This window comes from Rattus norvegicus, chromosome 3, assembly GCF_036323735.1.
Source record: "Rattus norvegicus strain BN/NHsdMcwi chromosome 3, GRCr8, whole genome shotgun sequence".
Lineage (NCBI taxonomy): Eukaryota > Metazoa > Chordata > Mammalia > Rodentia > Muridae > Rattus > Rattus norvegicus.
The window spans coordinates 187242879-187266346 of record NC_086021.1 but is presented as its reverse complement, the minus strand read 5'-3'; the positions used below and the strand labels follow the sequence as shown (position 1 = coordinate 187266346).

The window sequence follows — 23468 nt, the reverse complement described above, 5'->3', positions numbered from 1 at the left end:
TTTTTTTTTTTTTTTGTTGTTGTTCTTTTTTTCGGAGCTGGGGATCGAACCCAGGGCCTTGCGCTTCCTAGGCAAGCGCTCTACCACTGAGCTAAATCCCCAACCCCTCAGGGGAGGGATCTTAAACCAAAGGTTTGATTCTCTTCCAGTGGGAGGCTAGAGTCCAAGATCAAAGTACTGGCTGGGGCTGGGACTGAGGCTGGAGCTAAGGCCAGGGCGGGGCTAGGACTGAGGCTGGGACTGAGGCTGGGGCTGGTGCTGGTGCTGGTGCTGGAACTGAGGCTGGGGCTGGGGCTGGGGCTGGGGCTGGGGCTGGGGCTGGGGCTGGGGCTGGGGCTGAGGCTGGTGCTGGGGCTGGGGCTGGGGCTGAGACTGAGACTGAGGTTGGGGTTGAGGTCAGGTTGTGGGGGCTGAGGCCCGGGGCTGGGCTCGGGGATGGGACCAGGGCTGGGGCTGAGGCTGAGGCTGGGGCTGGGGCCGGGGGTTGGCTCCTTGTCTATCTGACTCCAGGCAGGCTGACAACTTTTGGCAATCCTGGGGATGCAGAGGCCACTCTATCTTTGTTTCTTCTCCCCACAATGATCTCCCGGTGTCTGTGTCTAAAGGGTCAGCCATCATTGTGACTCCAACCCGGCTGCAAAAACCTATCTCCAAACCGGACCACCTTTTACAGCACTAGAAGTTGGGATACATTGTATCCCTTGTAGGTGGATCCCAGGGAGGCTCACAGCTGCCTGTGATGTGGTCCTTCAAAAGTGCTGATGTGCTAGAAGACCTAATATTAGTTTCATAAACAACAGTGTCTTTTTGGCAAACTACACCCACAGGCCCTATCGCCACCCTCAAGCACCATACCAGCCGGGCAGATGACAGCAGCGAGGGGTGCTTCGTCTTCGGTATTTACCATGAGGCCGTGTGTCGCTCCGATTCCTCAGGGGCACCTCAGCGCTCCACTGGGAAATATGTGACCTCATTTGCATTTTCTAATTGAATTGCTATCGGCTTTCCTGCAAGACTGCACAAAAGGACATTCTTCCAGATTTGAGCACCGCCGCACCACACACAGAAAGACGGCCTTTAATAGCTGCTGGGGGGTGGGGGGGGAGGAGAGAAGTTGCCAATTTTTTATGGTTCATCTAACTGTAAAGCTGTCGGTTTTACCCAGAGCCATGGAGAGTCGCTAAAATAATGAATGGGGAGGCGTCGGGCGCAGAAGCCTCGGCAGAAGAGAAATGAAAGAACAGGACCGAGAAATTAGGGGGTCCCTGGGCAACAGTCCTCGAGGGATTTACTCCAAGGCTCCTTTCCATGAGAGCTTTCCCAAACTTAAACATTCTGTGGACGCTGCTTTAAAGGCAGCCACTTTCTTCTCTAGAACCTTGTGGAACAGAACTCTTGCTTAGGGTGCATCTCCATGTGAGTTCTTCCTCAGGCCCTGCTGGGAAGCCCTTGACATAGATGCTTTTAAGAGTGTGTATGTGCTTGTCTGGAGTGTAAGCATTTGTGCCTGCGTGCAAGTGTAACGTATATGTGTGCATACATGTATTGTGTACTGTGAACAGTGCATGTATGTGTAGTATGTGTGTAGCATATGTGTGCATGTGGTGTGTATATAGTATATGTGTGTCAATGTATAGTGTATACATAGTATATGTGTAGTGTGTAGTGAATGTGTAGTGTGTGCATATGTAGGGTGTGTGTAGTACATATGTATGCATGTATGTGTATGATTAGTGTTTTGATCCCTAGCATCATATGTATTGTATACATATATATGTATGTATATATGCATCTGTCATGTATATAGTGCATATGTGTCTGATTTAGTATATACACATGTATGTGTACTATAGGTTTGTGGAGTTTATGTGTTTGGTGCATGTGTTTATGTGTAGTGCATTTATTTGTGCATTGTATATGTGTGTGGTATGTGTGTTTGTGATGTGTATGTCCTAGGCATGCATTCGTATAGTGTTGCATGAACAATATGTGTGTGTAGTACATATTTGTACAGTGTGTGTTTAGTTCATATGTGTAGGGTATGTGCCTGAGTATTTCTGTGCAGTGTGTGAGTATGTGGATATAGTGTGAGTGCATATATCTGCATGTATGTGCAGATGTGTAGTATGTAATGTATATGCATTATGTATGTGCACTTGTGTATATGTGTAGGCCAGAGGTAAATGACAGTGCCTTTCTTGATTGCTCTCCATCTTATTAAGTAGGGACAGCACAATTTTTACTCCAGGACATAGAGTAGTTTTCAAAACTTGAGGTCAGGGGGTAAACTTGAATATATTGTATAGAGACCTATGTAACCATTTAAAATATAAGGGCCTAGGATATAGTTCAATGCGAGAAGGCTCTGGTTTTGATTCTTGGCATATGTATAATACATATTATGTACGTACAATCAGACATATGTATGTGTGTACGTGCGTACATGCACACATATGTATTCATGTGCATGTATATATGTTCATACATGTGCGAATGCATACACACATGTGTACACATGTGCATACATATGTGTGTATGCATGCATGCATGCATGCAGGTATGTATGTGTATGGGGGTCGCCGGGCAACAGTCCTTGAGGAATTTGCTTCAGTGTCCCTTTCCATGAAGGCAGTCTTAGGACTTTAATGCTCTATGGACTATGTTTTACGGGTGGCCATTTCTTCTCTAGACCCTTTGTAGCTAGTGAACTCATTTTGTTGCTGGAGGCTGTCCACTGTTTCTTGAGGAATCAAGGATGGGAACTGAGTGTGTCAAGGCTTAGCTTCCAAGCCTGACAGCCTGAGTTCAGTCCCTGACATCTACACGGTAGAAGGAGAGAATGGACGGCCTCCTTTGACCTCACCATGTGTGCTGTATGTAGCATGTGTGCCCCTACGTATGTACACATGTAAACAATAATGTAAACATTTTTTTCTGGGCTTATATTCTGCCCATGTTTTCTCTCTGAATCTTGCTCTCAAAGCTACTTTAACTGAGTCTAATGGTTCTGGAGTGCTAGTAATTATGTCTCACAAGGAATCTTTGGCAGAGACTGGAGACCGTTGGGGTACAACTGTCATATACTGAGCAGAGGCAGGGGTTCAGCTAACCACAAGGTAGAATTAATATCCCTATGACCTAAAGTCCGCCTGGAATTTAAAGAGCTCTTTAAATTTGCTTCAATAAATAATGTGAGCTATTGAGTGTATCCAGATTCATCCAGATTCATCCAGATCCATCTAGATTCACTTGCTGAAGTTCACTGTTGGCACACGGAGCTCAGTTCCTCCACACCCAGCTAGTCTCATCTGCCACTCCCAGTAACTTACCTGTCACCCCTTTAGATTTTACATTTCAATACACTAGTTTTATTTATCTTGATTTCTTTTTCTTGTCTAATGGCATTGGCCTGGACGTTTGGTGTATGAGGTGGCATCGCTGTTGAGTTTGTAGATCCCCTTTCTGAGTCACTGCAAGGCCACTTCCTTTCCCAATAACCTGACTATTCCTAATATCTGGAATAGAAGCTAACGTTTAGTAATTGATATGTAGGGGATTATGCATTCTTTTAGTGCTTTGTTCTATGAATGCATAGATTGATCTTATGTTCTTAGGATAAAAACAACTCAGGCATGATTAATCAATCTATAATACAGCTCAGGCATGATTAATCAATCTGTGTATAGTTTGTTAGACTCTTGCTTATATAAATTCATAGGCAGTGATATTCCACGATGACTCTTTCTATCACATGTTCCAAATGTTTGGGTCTTTGGCTTGGAACACGATTTGGGTGGTTTTGGAAAAGGCTTTTGTTGGGAAAGTCAGTTTCTGCTGAGTTTTGGGAAAGATTCATGTTGTGGTGCAGACGTGAGTCGTGTTCACCCGGCAATGGTTTTCCTGGTTTGAGATAGACATGCTCTGGTGTTTACAGGAGTAACCTTTCCACTGAATTCTTTGGGCAGGTTTATGTGGAATTAATATTATTTCCTCCTTATAGCTAAGGAAGATCTCACTAGCATAGTTGAAATGTTCCCTTGATACAGATTTTAACTTTTTTTTAAAATAATAAACAAATTTGACTATTTCTTTACCTTTTGGCCAAGATCAAGTATAACATAGATCAGAGTTTTTCTCATGTCAGTTCTGGTAAACTTTATGCTTGCAGACTCTCAATGCTTTTGGTTTACAGCGCGTAAACACACACACACACACACACACACACACACACACACACACACACACACACACACACACACACACTCCCCTCACAGAATTTCCTAGTATCCATATGGTCAGTCAGCGCCATCTTTTCATCCTAGAATCGGTTATCTGCTGCTTCTGTCTTTTACCCAGGATGATCAACTCACATCTTTGTTGTTGTTTTGAGACAAAGTTTCTCTTTGTAGCCCTGGTTGCACTGGCACTCGCTCTGCAGACCAGGCTAGCGTCTCGAACTCAGAGATCCACCTGCTGGGATTAAAGGTGTGTGCCACCACCACCCAGCCATCGATGTCATCGTTTAAGATGTTTTTTTGTCACTGATTGTGTGACTTTCTGATTCCTGTCTTTTCTCCACCCCTCCCAGATCCCATCTCTCTGCTAATTTTTTTGTTTTACTTGAGCCTCATCTTCCACCGTTTTGATAATTTCTAGGGATGGGTGCTAAGAAGGCAGTGTTCCTTTTTTAAATCCCATTGCCTGTTAAGCCCAGACATTTCACCTGGAGAACCCCACTAGGTTTATTATCCGGCCAACGCATCCCCTATTTATGTCAGTTCTGCTCCTCCAGGGGATACTAACAAAGCTTTCATGTGACTTCCAAATCTGTGGGGATTTTCCAGTTAAATTCTTTGCTATTGATTTTTTTTTTACCTTAATTACTCCGACATTAAAAAACAAAAAACAAACAAACAAAAAAGCCCCCAAAACCCAACTCACAACCCGGGCCTGTTCGGACTTTAAATATTGTAACTATGGCCAGACATTTTGGGTTAAAAATTGGGACTGGTCTTTCTGTGGTTAGAAGTCAGGGGCCCTTAACAGTGGTGGGTTCTGGGTTACAGACTTCTCTTCACAAGGTTGAGCCTCCTAGTTGTATGGCTGCCCTCTGTCTCCCCAAGAACTTGTCTGTCTGTCTGTCACCCACAGATGGACACTTGTTTATGTTTATAACTGATGCACACCCACTTGGTGTTTTTCTCTTTACTTCTACTAACTTTGTGGTGAACAGCTCGAAGTCACGTGCACATGAAGTACGTGCAGACCAGTTCAGGCTTCCAATGTCGCCTTGTCTCTGTGAAGTGTCCCCTTTACACAATGCTTTGTCTTGGTTTGTTTGTCTGATGTCAACAGAGCTCCCTCCAGCTTTCTTCTGGTTGTTATTTACACAGTGTTTTCCCTCTAGGATTTTACTCCCAACCTGTCTCCATTCTTAAGACTTTCAGATGGGTATTTAGCAAGCTGTACCTAGAAGGGTTTTACTTATTCAATCTGTCAACATGTTTTCTTTTATTTGTATGTTAACATGTCTTCATTTTTCTAATTACCAATGTATTTGTAAGCATACCATCTTATTCCAAAAGAAATATATTAGCCCATCTGTTCTCTTTTCTCCTTTCTTGAATTTATTATCTTTGAACACACAGATATACACACGCTGTTCTCATGACTCTCAGAGATATCTCAAAGACTAAGTATTTTTAAAGGAAGGTTTTATTATTAACTTTTATTATAGGTGTACCAGTCTTTTTCCTGAAGATACAAATGTGCACTACATGTGTGCAGCACCTGCCAGGGCCAGAAGAGGGGCTTGGATCCCCTGGAACTAGAGTTGTAGGGAGCTGTGAGCCACCCTGTGGGTACCGGAAACGGAACCAGGGTTTTCTGCAAGAGCATCAAGTGCTTTTAACCATGGAGTCATCTCTCCAGTCCCTAGAACAAGAATTTTTTTTATCTTATCAAATTATAATAGAAGTTGAACATCTCTTACTAGAAAATTCAAAATCTGAAATGTTCTGAGCATCATCCACAGAAAGTGGAACATTCCAACACATACACACTCATGCACTCACTCACACACACACATACACACACTCACACACACTCACACACACACTCACACACACTCACACACACACTCACACACACTCACACATACACACATACAACACACACTCATACATGCACACACACACTAATGCACAGAAGCACACATTTGTGAGACTGTGAAAGACACCCTGGTTCCTGGTTGAGCAAAGGCTAGAAACACCGGTGACCCTAAGGGACAGTAGGTATTTCTCCTGACTCCGGGAAACCAGATCACATCACTAGCTGGAGCCCTCCATAGATTTGTGGCCATCAGTCCTGCAAGGGCAATGTCCCAAGCCCCTCCACAGGTAGAGGATGTGACCACGGGTCACATAGGCTCCAGACAGATCTCCATTATAATGAGGTACCTAAAGGCCTGGAGGCTTAGCCAATGAAGCTTCCTTCCCAGACACTCCTCCCTGCAAAAGGTATTTAATTGCAGGCCCAACCTGATAAGGGGGTATGGGTTCTACCCATCCATTTTCCATCGTGATAATAAATGTCTTAAAGCCATAGATGGCTTCTTTTCATCAGGATCTGCCGTGGGGAGCCACAGAGAAGGCCTTCACCTACAGAGTCCCTGTCTAATCTCCCGTAGAAGGCCTCTCTGTGCTCCCAGCCACAGCTGCCACCACCACCAAGCCTGCAGACCGCCACCGCCAAGCCAAGGTCTATCCCCAAGGACCTGCCCTTCTCCTCACCTGTCCCTCACCTCACCAATTCCTCAACCGTTCCTCACCTCACCCATCCCTCACCTTACCTGTCCCTCATCTCACCAGTTCCTCACTTCGCCTGTCCCTCAACTCAACTCTCACCTCACCTATTCTCACCTCACCTTTCCCTCACCTGTCCCTGTCCCTCACCTCACCTGTCTCTCACCTCAACCTGTCCCTCACCTCACCCATCCTCACCTCACCCATTCTCACCTCACCTGTCCCTCACCTGTTCCTGTCCCTCACCTGTCCCTCACCTCACCCATCCTCACCTCACCCATCCTCACCTCACCTGTCCCTCACCTGTTCCTGTCCCTCACCTCACCCTGTCCCTCACCTCACCCATCCTCACCTCACCTGTCCCTCACCTCACCTGTCCCTCACCTGTCCCTCACCTGTTCCTGTCCCTCACCTCACCCTGTCCCTCACCTCACCCATCCTCACCTCACCTGTCCCTCACCTCACCTGTCCCTCACCTGTCCCTGTCCCTCACCTCACCCATCTCTCACCTCACCTGTCCCTCACCTCACCCTGTCCCTCACCTCACCTGTCCCTCAGCTCACCTGTCCCTCACCTCACCTGTCCCTCACCTGTCCCTGTCCCTCACCTCACCCTGTCCCTCAGCTCATCTGTCCCTCACCTCACCTGTCCCTCACCTCACCCGTCCCTCACCTGTCCCTGTCCCTCACCTCACCTGTCCCTCATCTGTCCCTGTCCCTCACCTCACCCATCCTCACCTCACCCTGTCCCTCACCTGTCCCTGTCCCTCACCTCACCCGTCCCTCACCTCGCCTGTCCCTCACCTCACCCGTCCCTCACCTCACCTGTCCCTCAGCTCATCTGTCCCTCAGCTCACCTGTCCCTCACCTCACCTGTCCCTCAGCTCATCTGTCCCTCACCTCACCTGTCCCTCACCTCACCCGTCCCTCACCTGTCCCTGTCCCTCACCTCACCTGTCCCTCATCTGTCCCTGTCCCTCACCTCACCCATCCTCACCTCACCCTGTCCCTCACCTCGCCTGTCCCTCACCTCACCCGTCCCTCACCTCACCTGTCCCTCAGCTCATCTGTCCCTCAGCTCACCTGTCCCTCACCTCACCTGTCCCTCAGCTCATCTGTCCCTCACCTCACCTGTCCCTCACCTGTCCCTGTCCCTCACCTCACCCATCTCTCACCTCACCCTGTCCCTCAGCTCATCTGTCCCTCACCTCACCCTGTCCCTCAGCTCATCTGTCCCTCACCTCACCTGTCCCTCAGCTCACCTGTCCCTCACCTCACCTGTCCCTCACCTCACCTGTCCCTCACCTCACCCATCTCTCACCTCACCCTGTCCCTCACCTCACCTGTCCCTCAGCTCACCTGTTCCTCACCTCACCTGTCCTTCAGCTCACCTGTCCCTCAGCTCACCTGTCCTTCAGCTCACCTGTCCCTCACCTCACCTGTTCCTCACCTCACCTGTCCCTCACCTCACCTGTCCCTCACCTCACCTGTCCCTCACCTGTCCCTGTCCCTCACCTCACCCATCTCTCACCTCACCCTCACCTGTCCCTCAGTTCACCTGTCCCTCACCTCACCTGTCCCTCAGCTCACCTGTCCCTCACCTCACCCTGTCCCTCACCTCACCTGTCCCTCACCTGTCCCTGTCCCTCACCTCACCTGTCCCTCAGCTCACCTGTCCCTCACCTGTCCCTGTCCCTCAGCTCACCTGTCCCTCAGCTCACCTGTCCCTCAGCTCAACTGTCCCTCAGCTCACCCGTCCCTCACCTCACCTGTCCCTCAGCTCACCTGTCCCTCACCTCACCTGTCCCTCAGCTCACCTGTCCCTCACCTCACCTGTCCCTCAGCTCACCTGTCCCTCAGCTCACCTGCCCTTCTCTTCAACCATCCTTCACCTGGCTCAGGGGCTCATGCATGAAAAACAAACAGGGAAGAGTGAGCAGGTACACCTGCCTGTCTTAGCGTCTTCAGCATGCATGGGCAGGGTGTGTCTGTGATGGTTAGTGTGTGTACTGTTAGTGTGTATGATGGTTAGTGTGTATGTGATAGTATGTGTGATGGTTAGTGTGCGTAAATGTGTGTGTGATGGTTAGTGTGTGTTTGTGGTGGTTTGTGTTATGTTAGTGTATGTGTGGTGTGATGGTTAGTGAGTGTTATGATAGTGTGTGTGACGGTTAGTAGTAGTAATAGTAGTAGTAGTAGTAGTAGTAGTAGTAGTAGTAGTAGTAATAGTAATGTGTGCCCTTCCAAGGTTTGTTCCTTCTTGGATTCAAGAAACAAGACCAAACCCAGTTCCTGCTCCCCCAAAGTGGGTTCCTTGCCACACCTGTCCTACAAGCCATTTCACAAAGGGTTCTTGGTCAGAAAGGTTTTTGGACTTTTGGAGATTTTCTCCCACTAAGAGGCTTTCAAAGTCACACTCAGTTGTGGAAGGTACTGGGCAAACCCACATAAAAGTACGTTTAACTTTGTCCATAACTTCAGGTCCTCTGGGCATCTCCCAGGGAGCCCCCATGCAGCTGCCTGGGCCTGCCTTACACTGCAGCATGGTTCTGGAGCTAGACGGAGTTGAGGGGCCTATCAAGCTTCCCTCTGCAGTCATTCTGGTGTCTCCCTCTTATAGGCATGCAGTTCTGATGCCTGAGGCTAATGCTGCTCCCTAGGGTTCTCAGCACAAATGGAAACGGAATAGAGAAGAGGTGGATGTCATGGAGTCTGGTCAGATGCCTGGGCAGTGCAGGACCAGGACTGCCCTTCCCTGTTCATGTCTTAGCCACACAGCTGGGGGAAAGAGAAGATGCTGACCGCAGACATCACAGGACTCCCTGTCTCTGTCTTCCCTCCACTCTTCATTTGTCCACTCCTTGCTGTCCCCTCTCCTGTGGTTCTGTCTCCTACCTTTCTCCCTGCCCCTCCCACCTCCCTGCCTCTCCCATCTCCCTGCCCTTCCCACCTTCCTGCCCCCTCACCTTCCCTTTCACTTCCCCACCCCTTTACCCTCCCCACCCCTCTCAACTCCCCACTCCTCTCACCTTCCTGCCCCTGGGAATAGGGGTCTCCTCAACCTCAGGGTTCATCTGCCTTGCTTGCCAACTCTCCTGTCCTTGAAAACAGGTGGCTATCCCTGTGCACAGTGCCCGGGAGCCCAGGCTACACACAGAATTTGTGGTTTACAGCTCAAGATAGAAGTGAGCCTCATCCAAAATGAGATGAACGTTATGACAGCGGTGGTTTGGTGGACTAACCTGTTCAGGTATCTACCCATGAGGGTGAGTCTACCTCGGAGGGATATGTTGGCTGGCGGTTGAAAGAGCTGTCAACCCTCATGGTCCATGAGTCAGGGAAAGACTCTGCTTGGGACTTCCCAGAGCAGGGACACCTTGACTCTGGACCCAGACCTTCCTGCTTGTACTGTGTCCTCTTACCTTGTGTTCAGAGTGTGCCGATGACGATGATGTCTGGGCTACCAGCAGCCGTACCATGGCGTCCCATTGCTCAGCGCTCTGGCGTTCCCGTGCAGTTACGGTAAAGGCCACCTGCTCTGAGGGGATCTTCAACTCCCGAGTGGCGAAGACTGTCCCATCAGCCCTGACTTTGAAGTCCAAGCTGTTGGTCTCATACTGCGTCCCTTTGGTGTCCACGCAGCTGCTGAACTTAACTGCAAGGGGAGGAGAGAAGATGTCAGGGTGACCAGCAGACAGAAGGCTGCCACAACAAACACAGTGTCTGGCTTCCCAAATGCCCCGACAGTGAGGACCTTATGGGATCTAGCTCTGTCTTCAGGAGAAGTAGCCAGAGGCTAAGGAAAAGGACAGAAGAAAGGATGGGTGAGTGTCCGCCCTCCAAACCCAGGCAGTCCTCCTTCCCTCCTGCTGTAGTTTCTGTACCTGTGCAGAGCCCATGGGGTTCAGAGGGAGCAGGTATCTCCACACACTGACCCCCACATTCCCACTGCTTGCCTCACGCCAGTCTCTGCCTGTCGGCACAGATGGCCTCGTCCTTTGGCTTGGTTTTTGTGCCCTAGAAGACCAAGAGCAATGGAGCAACCAGAGAAAGATGGTGTGTCAGGACTCTTTCCTGACATGAGGAACATTCTGAAAGTCAGATTGGCATGGCTGGCACTTGGCAGCCAGCTGTGTTTCTGCCGGGACAGAGGCATGATGGCCGGTCTAGCCTAGCCACAAAACTTCCTTGCTTAGTCATGGAGTTTAACATAGCCTGTTGATGCTGCTGGTACAGTATCTGCATTATTTTGCTCCCAAAATATTAGTCAGGCAACCAAACTGTCAGCCCCTCCTGGTGGCTAGTGCCGCAGCCATTTCTAACTCCACTACAGAACGAGACATTCTCCAAGTCTGCACATTCATCCGGGCCACGTTAGCGCATTTTTTTTAGATACAGGCTTTTGTGACTGTCACCCAACGCTGCAGTAAATTACGAAGCACCAACAGCTGGTGTCACATTGTGCTGATAAAAGCAATGGATAAAGTTACCCCGTATTTATAAAAATGTGGGTATCTAAGCAATTATGGTGGGAGGATTGGTTTTATAAGCAATTTCTCTGTCACAGCTTACATGATTTAATTACTATTTATTCTGGAAACTAAAAAAAAGCGACTTGCGGTTACATTTGATAAAGTGTTTTCCTGCATGCTCACCTTTTATTGTTGCCTGCCTAGAAGTAATAAATAACATGTGGCCTCCCTTGTCTCTCGAATCATTCACTAGAGATGTCTCCCTAGTTGCTGGTTCCTCCTGCTTGTGTTTTAATATGAAAGTGGTATCTATCTATTTGTGTATCTATGTATCTATTTATCTATGTATCTATCTATGTCTATCTATTTATCTATCTATGTATCTATTTATCTATGTATCTATCATCTATATATCTATCTGTCTATCTATCTGTGTATCTATGTATCTATTTCTGTCTGTCTATCTATCTGTGTATCTATGTATGTATCTATTTATGTATCTATCTATGTCTGTCTATCTATCTACCTTGTTTTTTTTTCCTTTTTTTTTTTTTGAGACAGGGTCTCTCTGTGTAGCCCTTGCTATCCTGTTACTCTCTTTATAGACCAGGTTAGCCTTGAACTCAGAGATCTGCCAGACTCTGCTTGGGATTAAAGGTGTGTGCCACCATGCCTAGCTTGAAAAATGCTCTTAAATATAACAAGGTCAGGCATTTCTGCTCTTTCAGGGGGAAGAGTGGTCAGTATAGAGAATCTGGCTGTGTCTTCTGAGGGTCAGGGTAACTCTTTGTGGCTGAGCTTCCTTGAAGCTGGAACTAGGCAGTTTACAGTGTATCAGAGGCTAAAACAACTTGACTTTCTCCCACCGTTCGCACCATCAAATGGTCTGTGCCCTCAAATAACTTGATGTCATTATGACGTTACTTGTATTGTGGGTTTGACTCTGGCCCCTGACAGAGTAGAAATTCCTGGTCTCATTATATTTAAAAACACTTTCAAGTTAGGCATAGTGGCTGCCTTAAATCCCAGCACTGAGGAGGCAGAGGCAGGCAGATCTCTGAGTTTGAGGCCAGCTTGGTTTACAAAGTGAGTTTCAGCAATTCTCTAGACGGGGGAATCTAGTCTACCTTACTCTATGAGCACGCTGCCCAACTCACTAAGAATAGATGAAACTTCTTCTTCTTTTTTTAAAAAGATTTATTTATTTTATTTATATGAGTACACTGTCACTGTGTTCAAACACACCAGAAGAGGGCGTCAGATTCCATTACAGATGGTTGTGAGCCACCATGTGGTTGCTGGGAATTGAACCCAGGACCTCTGGAAGAGCGAGCGGTCAATGCTCTTAACCCCTGAGCCATCTCCCCAGCCCTAGATGAAACTTCTTACATCTGTTGTAGATGGAGAAGTGGCTCATGGGTAAAGGACACCTGCCACAAAGCCAGATGATTTGAGATTTATTGGAGCCATATGTTGGAAGAACAGAACAGACTCCCACAAGTTGTCTTCTAACATGCTATATGTACACTATAGCATGTGTTGCCCCCAATCAATCAATCAATCAATCAATCAATCAATAAAATGCAGACCCTACTGGGCTATTTCCCTCCTTGGGGCAGCTCCCCATGTCCCTCCAGAGCAAGTTTGCTTTTTTTTTTTTTTTTTACTGAGTGACCTTCTCCTTAACTTGTCTGCATCCCACAGCTGAGTTTTCTTCTCTCCAGAAGGAAGGTCCCTATACGTCTTGCTGGGGGACCAGGGTTGGGTTGTGGCTCCCTGGTACTGTCTACTCATCCATCGAAGAACAAACTGTTTCTGTTTTCCAAGGTGTAAAGAAATGAGCAAACCGTTTGCCCCAGTCACAAACAAATTAAAATCAGTTGGCATCAGAATGAGTGGACCCACCATTGCTGGTCCCCAACTGTCACCAATGAAGACAAAAGTGAGAGTGGTGGGTTTGTGCTGAGTTAGCACAAAATACCCAAACGAGCCCTGTGCTCTGAGAGCCAATTCCTAGTAAACCCAGGGAAACTTGACAGTTGGGGTCTGATGCCTTACACACCCCATGGGCGGTGGCAGGGAGCTCTCTGGAGTCAGGGAGGCACTGAGGAAAGCTCATGCCCCTCTGGGCTGCAGCAGGGCATCTGTAGGAGATTCCACTGGGCACAGGAGCCCTGTGTGCTGTGTGTGACCCTGAGAAACACAGCACAGTGGTCACTGTCACAGGTCGGTTACACCCGAGTGACCAAGGCTAGAAGGCAGGAGTGAATTCCACTGAGGCAAACGATCTGTCAGCAGGAGTCATTTATCAGTAAAGCCCCAGACTTTACTTACAAAACCCCAAAGCTTGCCCCAGGGCCAAGCCAGCCCCCCATCTATTTCCATATTAGGGAGTTATTTTATTATTTTAATTTTTTGAGATAGGTCTCGCTCCTTAGCCCAAGTTTGGCTTCAGACTCAGAGATATTCTTGCTTCAGACTCTTGAGTGTTCATATTACAGGTGTGCAGTGTTGAGCACTGTGCCTGCCTTCAGTGTGCTTAGAACATCTACCTGTATATGTTTCAAACGGTAAAGTGTACAGCAAGCTCACAGCCTTGGACTGCTTCTGACGTTGCGTGCATCTCTTACGTTATATTAGGGGTCAAATCTCGCCTGTCAGAACTCCTCTGAAAGCCCCATTGTGTAGATGTGTCCCTCCCTCGGTGGCCAGTTCTGAAATATGGCAGTCTAGTACTCCTCGAACATGTACACACAGCCGTCAAAACAGTCCTCAGCAGCTCAGAACCTTTCCTTTTGCCTCTTCAGATACCTCTGTTTAAAGTGTTACTCCACCATTTGCTTAGCCCCACCCCCTTCCTGCCGGCCCAGTGGCACGGGTGCAGCCACGCTTGTAGCTTTGTCTGCAGATTCATCTCACGCACCCTGAGTCCCACGCACCCTGCGTCCCACGCACCCCGAGTCCCATGCACCCCAAGTCCCACGCACCCTGCATTCCACGCATCCCGCCGTCCCACGAATCCCGAGTCCCTCGCACCCCGAATCATAGTCACCTTGTGCTTCAGCAAGAAGCTCAGCTCTCACCAGGAAGCTGGCTTTAACTCTTCACCCTCGTTACTTTTAATTGCTAGCTCTGTGGATAGAGCTGAGGTAGCTAGCACACATTTGTAGGGGCTCCTCCTCAGCAGAGGTGGCCTGACATTCACGGGAGCAGCAGATGGCATCTCCCCACGACAGAACACAGCAGAATTGTGCTGTGTCTGCGAACACGTCATTTTATTATCTCCCTTGTTAGGTGAGTTGAGAAAGATCAACTGAGCCAGAGGTGAGCTTATAGCTGGATCCTTGCCGAGGAACGGATAACTTCAAGCCTGCTGTTCGGCTCACAGAACCAAACGTTCTCATTCTGTCTTCCCTCTCCTTCACCCCTACCTCCTACAATTGCCTAGGGACTCCCTAATATCCACTCAGGGCTCTAGGTGTGGACAGGCAGGTTCAGAGCTTTCCCAAGTAGACCTTGGTGTGCTGAGGACAACACATGAACAAGCTATGATGTAATCAAAACCCCAGTGGCCAGGACAAGGGAGATTAGAGGTGCCAGTGCAGAGGCTGTATCTGTCCCTCCTCAGTGTCTGAGGAAATGTCCCGAGGTGAGAGAGCCCTGGGGTAGGGATGGAATGAGCCTACAGAGGAAGATTCTTAGTTGAGTGTGCTAGGTAGGGATGGCCTTGTGGGTGTGGTTGTGTGAAATGGTGCTACTGCTGATAAAGAAACCCCTGGAAACAATTAAAGCTCTTCCTGAATGTGACTTGAGCAGTTGGCCTGGCAGGGTCATGCATTCCTGGCCTCCAACACTCCCTTGGGCTCTGTTCTTTCCCACCTGCGTCTTTATCTTGTACCTGCTGTGATGTGTGGCCAGAACATCCATCGTTAGTGGATGAGGGACTGTGGGGAAATGTTGAGCCTCAGAGCCAGGCACCCTCTAGCAGATTCTCTGCCCAACAGCATGCCCCAGCCTCCGTCCCTGGTGTCCAGGTGAGAGTCCATGCCCAGAGAAGGCTGCCTCCTTCTGTGCTGCTGTGTCTGAGGGCACCGGTCATGATGATGTCCTGTAGTATTATTGGCCACAGAGCCTCTTCAGAGCAGAGAAGTGGTGTGGGGTGGGGTGGGTGGGGGAGGAGGGTAGTGGGGGGATGGTGTCAGGTGGTGGGGTGGGGGTGGCAGGGTTGAGACCTCAGAGCAGAGAGCAGCAGGGGATTTGAGACCTGTGACTTGGCACTCTGTTGGGTTTTGTTACAGGGGGTCTGGTGGGGTAGAGCTGGGGTTCTTGTTTGAGCCAAAATTGCTTCTTATTCCCACCACTTTAGCCTGGAAGTGGATGGGTGTCACAGCCCCCAAGAACGGCCACAAGTATCTGTTTTGGGAATTTCTTCCCTGGGAAGATGAATCTAATCTAGCTCCTTGTGAGGTCCCAGCTACAAGCCGTAGCATTAGGGCTTACTTCTAGAACATGGCTGATTTCTTTTCCTGTGGGATTGTGGGTATCCCCAGAGGAGATGCACTGGAAGTGTTTTACCCAGCATAGGTGGGGATTCCACCTCCTCCACCTCATATACTCAAGCACTGCCTGAGCCCTCAGGCCATGTGTAACTGTGTGTGGGAGCATCTGCTGTAATCTCTGGTGAGGGTCCCATGACCTCCCCACCTCTTCCTTTCTGAGGGAAAGTCAACAGTGAACAGATTCTCCTCAAGATGAACGTTTGCAAGTGAGCACCGGCAGATCTGTTAAAGGTGGTCGCTCATTTGCATGAAGGATGACTTTCTATAAAGTTCTCCGAGATACTTTCTTCTGTGTACACTTTGACCATACACAGGCATGTCGCAGACCTCTCCAGAGCCATCAGCCGCTCCTACTCCTGACAATGTGTGGCAACACCACTGCAAAGGTCTGGGCCAAGAGGACTGCTCTTCTCAGTTCTTTCCCAAAGGGTCTAAAGAATCCCTTGTTTGCTAGGTGGCAAGAAAGCCACGCCCACTAAGAAGCCACGCCCACCATCCCCGCCTGCAGTTTGCCAGTCGTGCGCATCTGGAGCCTGGCGGACCCCTGCTGGCCTGGACCAGAGCTGGAGACTGGATTTATTTGCACTCAGCAGATTCCTGAGGTGGCCATATGCCGGCGAAACAGTAAAACTATTTCTAGAAAGTGTAGCTGGGTCTGCTACCTCACCAAGGGATGCTTTGAGCCAAGCCGGCCCTGCGCTGGTGAGGGAGGGGAATAGACAGCTCTGATTTTAGATTTGTGAGTCCCTCAGCATAGTCCCCTGCTGCTTATATTTTCAGTGCTGCTGGGACAAGCTCACTCTGTGAGAATAGGGGGAGGGCGCGCCTCATTCCTGACCAGAGGCCGGCCTATCAGAGGGGTACATGGGCTGGGTGAGCAGTATCGGAATGTTGCTGCCTCCTGTGCCTGCGTTGTTCATGTCTGAACTGTCAGTACGCTGGTCTCAGCCCATCAGAAATCCCGGCAGAGCACAGCTCTGCAAAGGTCCCTCTGCCCTGCTCTGCAGAACACTTCCTTCGCCGATGAGGCTGAGCTAGTTTGCTTTGTCCAGTCCTCATAGATTGCTCTGAAGGTTTATTTACTTTTAATTCTGTGTATGTGTCTCTGCGTGGACATGTGCACATGAGGAAAGGTACTGACAGGCACCAGGAGGTGATGCTGGATTTCCTGGAGCTGGAGTTTCGGGAGGTTGTGAACTACCCCTGGGCGCTGGGAACTGAACCTAGCATTAATTGCTCTTAACTGCTGAGCCCCCGTCCTGTTTCATCTGGGACAACATCTCCTCTGTATTTCCCCCACATTGTTGGCTCACAATCCTAAAAGTAGTGAGGGTGGAAACTTTCAGAACACATTTCTGGCATCACCAGGTCAATTCGGAAAGCCAACTTGAGAGTCCAAGTCCAGGCTTGAACCTGTGGCCTGGGTATCAATTTTGTACAACAAATGTTATTGAATGCTCACACAGGCCTCAGGACCAGGGTGAGCATAAAAGAATCTCCTCGCCAGGAAGCTCACTATCCCTCTGGAGACTAGAATTACCAGCTGAGGCTCTGTGTAGGGCCAGCCATGGAGGGCAGAGGAGGCTGTGTGGTTCCCAGCTCCTCTAATAGGGCAGGTTTGAGCAGAGAGCTGAGAGATGCTACCGACCCACCATCCATGGTCTCAGGGTTGGCAGCCTAGTCAGGTGCTTGAGAAAGGGCAGGGGATCCAGGCGCAGCCTCCAGTCTCCCTCCCTTTGACTGTGGGTATGGGATGGAGTTTGCATGCAGAACAGGGATGGAGGCTAAGCAGACAGTGCACTGGGCAGGCCCAACTCTTCTAGCATCTCAGAGAAAGCGCCTGCCATGTGGAACAGTAGGAATTCAGATTTGTCAAGGATGAGGAGGAGAGAGGATAGACAATTGGACAGGAGAAGGGAATTCTGAGCAACCCTAAGAATTCTAAGAATGTGGCCCCAGGCAATTGCTTAATACCAGTGTGTCAGCCTGGGCTGTAAACTGCAGTGAACACGGTAGAACACTTGAGTAAACGAGTTGCAGGGCAGGGCAGGGCAGGGCAGGGCAGGGAGGTATAGGTCTCCTTGTCATTCCACACACTATCTACAGTGAGAAGTCAAGTGTACTAAAGGTAGACATTGTCTGCTCATCCGACCACAGGACTCTAGGAGGGTGAGGAGCCCTGCTTCCTCGGAGAGCACAGACTGGAGGCCTCCTTCCTGCCTGCTGGCTGAGCTGCTTGTTGGGGACTTATGTGGAGCAGATTCAGTCAGTGTTACAGTAACCTCACACCACGATGACGTTACCTCTCTCACTGATGGGAAATTTCAGGGTGCTCTTTGTGTCCACGCAAAGCCACCCAATGTGGAATGGGCAGTTTACACTCTAGGGGTGCCAGTCTCCCAGTACGATATCACTGGGCTCTCCGAGCCTTTATTTTATAGTCACAACATGGGTAAAAGCAGAAATCTGGAGTGGGAAAGTGGCTTAGTCAAGGTCAGGATCTGAGCTATCCACAGCTCTGTCTAGAACCACCTTTAGTCCCCCATGCAGGAGACAGATGTCTTCCCTGGGTAGGGGAGAGACTCTGGCTTCTTTCATTAATACTGGACCTTTGGTTAAGCGAATTACTGTGCTGCTATACTGGGCAATACAGAAGTGGGTTTAGGAGATCGCCATTGTTAGAGGATGCTCATTCCAAAGTGGCTTTTCCAAGTGCTGAGAGAAGCTGAGCCATGAGCACCTCATTAAAAAATCCCACCAATGCCCCATTATGGTGGAACGCAGTAGGCTTTAATTGAAGAAATCTCCCCCAATGAATTATCTAATCTAGCCACAGACACGTGTGCATACCAAGGGCTTTCAGGCTCAGGGAGCATCAGACCATCCTCTAACTGCCGCTCCCAGCATCCAGAGGATCAGCACGCGTGTTTCCCATGCTGGTGAACACCGCTGGGCTACACATGGATGCCTTCTGGTACTGGCCAGGAAGTTGCCTGAGCCTCAGCAGGTAGGACGGCTCTGGGCAGTGACGGAGGTGACATTCTCATGAATGCCAGCTTGGGAGATGGAATTCCTGAGGACTCTGGAGAGACAGCCTGCCTGTGTCATGACTACTCTCAATCAAGACTGTGGAGTCCTCTGGACTCTTTGGAGGAAAATGGGAGGGATTTTAGGGTTATTCAGAGAATGTTTTTTCTTTCCTTCTTGAATATAACATTGCGTGGGCTAACTGATACAACTAATATTTCCTGGAGATTCTCTCATCCATCATCCATCTATCCATTCATCTACCCACCCATCATCCATCCATCCATTCACCCATCCACCCATACAACATCCATCCATCCATCCATCCATCCATCCATCCATCCATCCATCCATCCATCAGTATTGACTCACAGTCTACTCCATGTTCTGCTGGGCACTCAGAGGCTACCATCCTTGTGAACCCTCACAAACTTATATTGGAATAGGCATCCCCTCATCAGGGTATTGGGTAAATCAGCAAACACCAAGGCCAGTGCTCTCCCAGGGTACCTTGCTGTCCCTCTTCTCCTCAAAGCCCCTGCTGACTTTAGAGCCTTGGCTTCTCCTCAGGAGATTCAAATCCACGTTGTCTTCCTGTGTTACAAACGACACACACTGTCTAACTGTAGTTCTGTCAGTCTGCTCTTGCTCCCTGTCTTGATGTTTTATTCTATAGTTCTCCAGGAAGAAGACTTCATTCATGCTCTTGCCTTCTGCCCACCAAAACAGGGCATGGTAGCATGGAGTGGAGTCTTGCATGGTCACAGTTGGGTTTGTGGGCAGCTCTGCTAAGCTCTGGAGTGGCTGGCATCTTCCAGATGCACACCCTCTGGGCTGTCCTGACAGTGGTGCTTGGGGAAAGGGTGCTGCAAGGGGTTCAGGGAGTTCCTGGAGCAGGTGATGCTCACACCCTAGAGAGAGTGGTTTCTACTTCATGGTCCAGTGACTCTGGACCTCAGGTGGGCCGCATGGTGGGAATGCCTACCGTTCTGGGCAAATGTGACCTAGTATGTCCCTTCTTAGTCCTTGTGATGGATAATGGGAGTGTGGGCATGGTGGTGATGGTGATGGTGGTGGTGGCGATGGTGATGATGGTGATGATGATGTGATGACTGACAGACAGGGATGATGGTAATGATGACAGACAGCTGTTGCTGATGACTGACGGATGGGGGTGCTGCCACTGATGGATGTTGGTAACTGATGGGGCGATTGTGATGGTTGACAGAGGTGACCATGATGATGACATCAGTAGCCCTAGCACAATCATTTGGAATTATGAGCCAGACCGAAGCGGATCACAGTACACAGGAGCCTCACCAAGTCCCACTGCAGTCATGGGGGTTATCACCACCCCTTGAGCTGGGTAGGGGACTCCGGGGCAGAAGCCAGAAGATGTCTGCCTCTCAAGAGGGAGCACCCCAGGCACGGCATGTGCACACCTCTCTGATTCATGACCTTCACATGAGCCATTGCCCCTGCAATGGTGCACCTGCATACACGTGTGTTCATGCACATGTAGATGCTCGTGTGTGTTTGTACATACGTGCTCTTGAGTGTGCATGTGGGCACCTGGAGATTGGATACCAACACCCAACAATACCTTGTGTATTATTCCTCAGACTCCATTCAGCACCTCCTTTTGAGGGGTAAAGTTTCTCATTGGATTAGAACTCAGCATCCAGCCTAGGCTGTCTCTACATCCCCAGCAGCAGGATTACAAGCAGGTCACCACGCCCAGCTTTATTTATTTATTTTTTAGATGTGGTTTCTGGGATTGAACTCAAGTCCTCAGAAGTACTTCACCAACTCAGCCATCTTTCCAGCCCTGCCCTGTTTCATAGATGGGTGTACCACAATTGTGAAACATGTCCCTTGCCCCAGGATGCATCTGCTAGGCAGGGGGCTCCTTCAGGAGCCATAAGTCACCTCTCATGAGGAATACCGCAGGCACAGCACGTTGGCACACCTCTTTGGTTCATAAAACCCACCCTGTCCAGCCTACACCTGATACAGTCTCACCCAGTACAACGTCAGCGCCAGCAGCCTCAGTGTGTGTGGTGCTGTGGGGTGTGGACCACAGTCTCCCATCCACTCAGGCTGACTTGTCTCCTCTGCAAGCTCTGATCACACACTGGAGGTGATGAGAACCATGCAGGAGTCGACAACCAGGGCCCAGCGGCCCCACTGGGGCTGTGTCTTTAAAACTAGGAACAAGAGGAGTGAGCTATTCTTAGAGCTGCCAACCTCACTCTCATTAGTGTCTTGCACATCAGGATGGGGCTAATGAAATCATTTGTGATTAGGGCCCAAGGTCCCGAGCCCCTCCCCCACTGCCTTTCTGTTTGCGGAGGGCGGGCAGGTGATGGGGTCCAGGCCCTGCTCTGCCTACTCTTGCTCCTGCTCTGCATTTTCGTCCTGTTCTGTCTCCAGCCTTAAGGCTGCAGGAGGCAGGGTCCTGCTTAAACTCTTACAGAGGTGCTAAGGTGGTTTGGAAAGAACGGAGGCTTGCAGCGCTGGGAAGGCCTGGAGCCCTCGCGCCGACCGCCTGCCATTACTAGAAGAGAAGCCGGAGCTTCTAGGCCTATACGGAAGCTCAGTAGTGAGATGCCAGGGGTTGGGGGCGTGGTCTGAGTCCCCCAGGGCTGAAGCAGCCAGCAGCTGTTAGTCTGGCTCTTTGTCAGCATCAGGGCTGAAGCCAAATATAAGCCTGAACTTTACCATCTGGACGCTACTGTCAAAACGCCCACGCTGGCTGCCAGCCATTTTCCTAGAGTCAATAATAAGAAGCAGCCCAGGAAATGCAAACATGTTTTTTTTTCCCCATCTCTAACTCTCTTGGTCTGCCTGGCAGCCTCTGCCAGGTTTTCCATGGGAGACCTCTTTACTCTGGCGCACCCACAACGCAGAATTTCAAAGTACATGGAGACCCCCTGAAATAAGCAGACCTGTGGGTGCCTGAAAACCAAGGGATGAAACTTTTAGCATAAATGGTGTTTAGGTCGCTTTGTCTACCCCGAATCAAGAGCAGACACTCTCAGGAGGCAAGGATGCCTAGGGAGCCTGGGCTGCCTGATGGTGGGTTTGCTAGGGACTCCATAGCACTGGCCTTAGGAGAATCCCAGGAGTGTCTGGTCCTGGAACCTAGGGGATGCTCTTGATGGAGCTGTGCTTGGTAGGAATCCAAGGAAGGGCAGGTTATGACCCTAGCAGTTAAGCCCACCCCAGACAGAGTGGCCAGGGGAAGAAGAAACAGGGTCACTTCTGAACCTCCTTCCAGCATGGGACCATAACACTCCTATAGGACCAGGCATTTGACACGTGGGTATATAGTGTCCTAGAGATGTGGTAAGAAATCTGTTACGAAAATGAAGCTGACCTCCACAGACAAAAGAGCACAACCCCCTACTAATGACCTTCTCCATCATCCATGGCCTCCACATGGGTCACCCCCGAAGAAGCAGGAGTCAAGATTTGGGATCGCCCACCTCCAACCCCATCTTGCTTCCAAAGAGCACGGAGATCAAGCCACAGGCTCTGCAGACATCGTCCCGACTGCTGTGGGGCAGAGGGTGTGGAGCAGTGCCCTTTGCTTTTCTTCCAACTCAGTGGGAGAAGCAAGCTTGATGGTCACACCTGACTTGCAGGATGCAGGAAGGGGAAGCCATCCCCACTGGCTGTGCTGGGAACATGGTAGCTTGTCAGGCCAGGGTTACCCATGCTATCTAGAGGCAGGCCATGGGTAGTACTGGGGAGTACCATGGTTGTCTTTTTCACAGATGTATGGAGTCCTGTGTCCACAGAAACTATTACTGCACACCTCCATGGTCAAACGCTCCCTCTCAGTCAGGAAACTCCAGTGCCTTCCATCTCTCTGTAAGGTCGCCGAGCCCTGTGATGGAGGCTGCAGTTTCCATATCCCATCCTTGGATAAGAGGACGACTGGGTGGACCGCACACTCCCCTACTATCCTTTTTCTATTCTCACCAGCCAGGAGGGTCCAGTCCGAAGGTTACTTCTGCCCAAGTTTGCTAGTACACCCCATTTCTCTAAGGAAGGTCATGGAATCGCCACACCAGCAAAGGACGGTTTGCAGGAGTACTGCTGGGGAGGCTGACTCCTTTAAACTCCATGATGGGGGATGGATTTTGGGCTGGGTAAAAGCTGGCTAATGAAGTCAGCTTGGAAGAGACAGGAACGTGCAAACAGGTCTCAGGTGGCCTTTGACCGGATCCCCAAGTGTCCTCAATGACCACCCCTTCCCAGCCCAGAGAAAAACAGCAGTTAGCTAGCTGACAACCACTGCCTGCAGGGAGCCATTGCGCTGTGCCTGTTATGCAAATGAAGAGCTTCTGCAAGGTGATTATCTAGGATAATTTCAACACAGGATCTCAACAGACAGCACTGAAGGCACGTGCAGCCAAACGCCCAAGACTTACTTGATGCTTCGCTCCTGGGTGCAAATTAAAACTAGCAGAAAGGTCAGTGGACCAGGAGAGATTTTTTCCCCCCTCCAGTGGTTTCTTCTGGATGGGGGCTGTGCAGACTCTCTGCCATCTGGCCCCACCCACAGTCCATCATCCCTGCCCGTCCAGATGAATCACTTGA

The 23468-nt window shown here is 49.6% G+C and overlaps 1 protein-coding gene across 2 annotated transcripts in view; it reads right to left on the bottom strand.

Moving 5' to 3' along the window:
* The window catches only part of Cdh4 (cadherin 4), a 478258-nt gene that overhangs the window by 114674 nt on the left and 340116 nt on the right, over window positions 1–23468 (bottom strand). For both annotated transcript variants that reach the window (NM_001419540.1, XM_039106754.2), the window contains exon 3: window positions 10225–10457. In NM_001419540.1, coding sequence (NP_001406469.1) covers window positions 10225–10457 — 233 coding nt within the window. The remainder of the gene's footprint in view (window positions 1–10224; window positions 10458–23468) is intronic.